At 46.3% G+C, this 5,000-nt stretch overlaps 1 protein-coding gene across 1 annotated transcript in view; it reads left to right on the top strand.

Annotated features, from left to right (window-relative positions):
* LOC134468250 (DNA (cytosine-5)-methyltransferase 3A-like) overlaps positions 1–5,000 on the top strand; it is a 138,466-nt gene that overhangs the window by 103,369 nt on the left and 30,097 nt on the right. Inside the window, exons 8-9 of the mRNA XM_063222193.1 lie at positions 2,415–2,573; positions 4,905–5,000. The exon at positions 4,905–5,000 is cut by the window's right edge and continues 12 nt beyond it. Coding sequence (XP_063078263.1) covers positions 2,415–2,573; positions 4,905–5,000 — 255 coding nt within the window. The remainder of the gene's footprint in view (positions 1–2,414; positions 2,574–4,904) is intronic.

Raw genomic sequence — 5,000 nt, 5'->3', positions numbered from 1 at the left:
CATTGCCCGTTTGACAGCGCCAGGTTAAACTGAAAATGAACAGCGATTTGGGAGGTGGTCACCAAGCAATCTGAGCGAGAGAGTTACACCAGACGCGAAAATGAACAGCGATTTGCGATGTGGTCACCAACAATGCAATCTGCGCGAGAGAGTTACACCAGGCGCGTGCACGCATCATTCACAATGTATGATGGAATTACTCGTTTGATGTGGACAAGATCATTTATTGGTCTCCGCCATTGAGTGTCGTGGCGTTGTTGTGAAGGATGTTTGCTGAATTAGGTGAAGTTTCGGCGCTCTTTTCTCTGCTGATAGACGACCCCCAGCCATTTAGAATGTAAAGCGGTCTATTTTTAAAATAATGCAAAACTAAGCCACCAATGAAAGCCAATGACAGCCAATGCATTTCCAAATAAGATCTGTGATTGATTTTCGCGGCTCACTTCGGAGGGGAAATGTGGCTTGCTGCGCACGCCCGAGTCAAATTTGTCAGTAAATAAACAACGACGCATGGGGTGCCGGGTCAGCCAGGTGAAAAAAAAGAGATCTTGATGTAGACGTGCCCATAGCCTTGCCTACTTGGCGTGATGCAGATGACTGTGATGCGTGTTCATTGTATATGTATGTAGGCATGGCAGATTTTAAATGCAGGTCTGTTGTGTTGGGCTGTAATATTTTTTCTATAACCTTGCGAGCCGCCAAGTCAGGCGTCGCGAGCCGCGCAATGAGTAACAGGGACCTATACTCATAACGGCCATCCAGGTACTTTGCTCTTAAATTTGCGTTACGCCCCTTTATGGGTGAAAACAAACCGAATGTCTCATCAACTTAAATGCTACATCGGCTAGCCTAAATGAACATATTCCATGCTTCAGCCACGGCTGTTTGGCTATATTATTTGAACAGCCCGCAACACAACATGTTTTCGGCACGTTGTGCGTGAACAACGCTAGTCTACAGGTCCGTATCTTTCGTTTATTAAACCCCAACATCACCAATTGACTTGCATGGGTTGTTTTCCCCCACAAATGGGTGTAACGCACATGGAAAACGTCACGCCGCTCATGAGTATAGTGATATCCAGCTAGCATGAGGTACGGTGATATCTGGCTAGCATGAGGTACGGTGATATCCAGCTAGCCTGAGGTACGGTGATATCCAGCTAGCATGAGCTATAGTGATATCCAGCTAGCATGAGGTACGGTGATATCCAGCTAGCAAGAGGTACGGTAATATCCGGCTAGCATGAGGCACGGTGATATCCGGCTGCCCCCTTGCACGGGTGAGGCATACATGCAATTTTGTTGTGTGCAATGTCACAATGACAATGTGAGTTGGAGTGTCCCATGTGGGGTTTCACAGCTTTCACTAGTCAGAGCATGAGGTGCAGCTAGTATGTGGTGTGATGATCTCCCACTAGTTAGAGCATGTGGCGTCCTCTTTGCTGCACAAAGGGTATGAGGGTGTGGTGCCACTAGTCAGAATAAAAGGTATTATGGGCTAGTCCAGGGGTTCCCAACCTTTACCATGACAAGGCCCCCCATGTAGTGGTAGATTCCAGCCAAGGCCCCCCTAACATGGGCCGTGACACACTATTTTTTTCTGTGCACCCGGTTTCACAACTTGATAAAGTTGGTGCATTCCTAAACCCATTCAAGTACTACAGAAAGCATAATACATGTAAACATATTTACAATATAAAGAAGAAAATAATTCCACTTGGCTAGTTCAGCTTATTTTTAGTTTATTCAGTTCATTAAGCTATTCATTTTATTTTGCTATATTTTTCCTGCCAGCCTGCCACGGCCCCCCTTGGTATCCCCTTGCGGCCCCCCAAGGGGTCCCTGGCCCCCACTCTGAAAAACACTGCGCTAGTCAATGTATAACACAATAGAACCCAGCTAGTCAGAATACAAGGTTGTGTGATCTGCTAGTCGGGGTACGAGGCATAGTGATCTCCTGCCAGTCAGTGAATGAAAGACTGTAGCAGAGAGAGTAGAGAGATATACTTAAAGAATCTCTGACTGTAGCGTGGCCTGCTAGTCAGAGCATGAGGTGTCATGTCTTCCTGTTTTTCAGAGTATGAGGTAGAGCGATCTTTATATGATGAGTAATGAGTTATGTAGTCTACTGTATGTTATCGCGTTGCAGGACAGTGACCGCTTTAGCATCGGGGAGCTGGCGTGTAGGGTAGTATTAGTGTGTTGAGTAATGAATGTGATGTTATATCATGTGTGTGGTGAGTATTGAATGTGATGTTATTGTATGTGTGGTGAAGAATGAATGTGTCTGTAATAAAAGTTACGTAATAATGTGATGTGTGTGTGTGTTATTGTGTCTCTGAGCTAGTGGGTAATGTGCCTGTAATAAAAGTTAATTATGTGATGTGTGTGTGTGTTATTGTGTCTCTGCAGGACAGCCTGGGGTTCGGCATCGGGGAGCTGGTGTGGGGGAAGCTGCGGGGCTTCTCGTGGTGGCCCGGCCGCATCGTCTCCTGGTGGATGGCGGGCCGCAGCCGCGCCGCAGACGGCACGCGCTGGGTCATGTGGTTCGGCGACGGCAAGTTCTCAGTGGTGAGTGTGTGTTTGTTGCGTGTGCGTTTGTTGTGTGTGTGTGTGTGTGTGTGTGTGTGTGTGTGTGTGTGAGTGTGTGTGTGCGTGTGCGTGTACGTGCGCTATCGAGTCTGTACATTATCAGAGGTTTCTTATTGGTTACATGAATTAATAGCCTACACATTAGGCATGTGCATTATGCATAGTTATTGTAGTTACATCAACAGCCCATCAGACCGTATATATATATTCAATATAGCACATGCATTAGTGAGCATGTGCACTGTAAGATAGAGTAGGCTAGTCCTAAGCACTGCAGCTTCTTGGCTGTACATACAGGACACAGTGTATGATATGGACTAAATAATGACTGCATTAGGCATGTGTAGACATTGTTATTGTAGTTGCATTAAGATCCCATCACATGTATTCAGTGTAGCCCATTAGATAGCATGTGTAGGCCTACTGTAGGATAGAGTAGGCTAGTCCTAAGCACTGGAGTAAATAATGACTGTAAAGGCAATGAGCTGCCCCATGGGAACATGCTAGCTCCCACTTCAAAGCATATGTGAATTTCTCAAAACCAAAGTTGCTTACTACATTAGCTACTTCGTTGCTTTCAATGCATTTTCCCATTGGCAACTACCGAAGTTGCTAACAGGCTAAATACTTCCCTTTTGAGAAACTCACCCCATATGTGTAGTGTGTCCCCACACTCACACAGATGGCCATGTGGTAGCCACAGCCTGCCCGCCACAGAGTCAGTGTTGCCAGCTTGGGCGGTTACCCGCCCAATTGGGCTACTTGGGATGGCCGTCGGCGGGTAAAAATCAGGAAAAATTGGCCATTTGGCGTTTTTTTCTGCAGTTTTGTGGCCATAGAAATCAGTGGAATTTGTTGAATTTGGGCGGAATTCAGCGCATTTTGGCGGTTTTTGAGAATCTTTTGGGAGGGATTTGATACGACACATCTGGCAACACTACACAGAGCACTGGCCCACAGTATCCTGTAATTAGCACATGCCAGCCATGATGGACTGACAGAAATCAGTCACAGCATGAATTTCATGTAGCCTGCAGTACTAGCTTGCATTAACTAGCTTTCATAGTATGGCATGTTGTGTATGTATGGAATAGCGGCCGACAAGGCGTCCCGATATCAAGGGAAATAATGGACGAGGCGGAGCGTTCTAACAGCCCGACGGCGCAGCCGAAGGGCTGTTCGCTTCGCCAAGTCCATTTTCCCTTGATATCGGGACACCTCGAAGGCCGCTATTCCGCTTATCACCCGGTTACCAGCAAGTATTCATCTATTAATATGTTGATCTAAGGCTTCGTGAGAGAGTAGATTAACCACTGCGCTTGGTACGTTGCTATGGGCACCACTTTCAACGTCGCAACTAGTCAGGTCAAGAGCAATGCAAGTACTTTCTGAGTTCCCAAAAATATGGGAACTCTTCCCACTTTGTCTGTAGGCAAACAACCATAAGCCAACCAAGGGAGGCGGGTCAAACATGCCGTTTTGGGAAATGTTAATTGTTATGCTCTTGGTCAGACCAAGTCTCGAAGAGATTTGCACGTCGATGATAATCAGGCTAGTTTAAAGTTGTAGTATGAAGATTTCTAATAGATGATGTGGACTAAACTTTCGCAGTAGCTTTAGTGGAAATGATTCACCAGTCTTGCTCAGTGTTGCCAGATGTGTCTGATCAAATCCTGCCCAAAAGGTTCTCAAAAAACGCCAAAATGCGTTAAATTCCCCCCAATTTTAACAAATTACATTGACTTCTATGGGCATAAAATGGCAGAAAAAAAACGCCAAATGACATCTTTGGCTGGGCCCGGGACAAAGACATCTGAAAGGGCCCCAAACCCAGTACATACAATGTAATGAGGATCCGATTCTGGGCCCCCTGTCTTCTTGGGCCCGTGACAAGTGAGCCCTTTGTACCCCTATGTCAGCCTCCCTGCCTGTGGGCACGCCAGGACCTGGAGAGATGTTGGTTTTGTTTGAAAAGCATCGAAAGCATGAAAAGTGTTGCTCTTCTCTCTCTCTCTCTCTCTCTCTCTCTCTCTCTCTCTCTCTCTCTCTCTCTCTCTCTCTCTCTCTCTCCCTATCTTTCTGGCTGTCTCCCTTTTTATGTTGATTGGAGAGATCGTATGTGCTATGTAAAGTGTAGTTTTAATTGGTATCGATTGTCCACATTAAAGGAGTGCTAAACCCCTCTCTCTCTCTCTCTCTCTCTCTCTCTCTCTCTCTCTCTCTCTCTCTCTCTCTCTCTCTCTCTCTCTCTCTCTCTCTCTCTCTCTCTCTCTCTCTCTCTCTCTCTCTCTCTCTCTCTCTCTCTCTCAGGTGGTTGTGGAGAAGCTGCTTCCTCTGAGTTCTTTCTCCACAGCTTTCCATCAGCCCACCTACAACAAGCAGCCCATGTACAGGAAAGCTATCTTT

This window comes from Engraulis encrasicolus, chromosome 18 (genome assembly GCF_034702125.1).
Source record: "Engraulis encrasicolus isolate BLACKSEA-1 chromosome 18, IST_EnEncr_1.0, whole genome shotgun sequence".
NCBI lineage: Eukaryota > Metazoa > Chordata > Actinopteri > Clupeiformes > Engraulidae > Engraulis > Engraulis encrasicolus.
The sequence above is the reverse complement of the archived record's forward strand: the minus strand, read 5'-3'. Positions and strand labels throughout refer to the sequence as shown.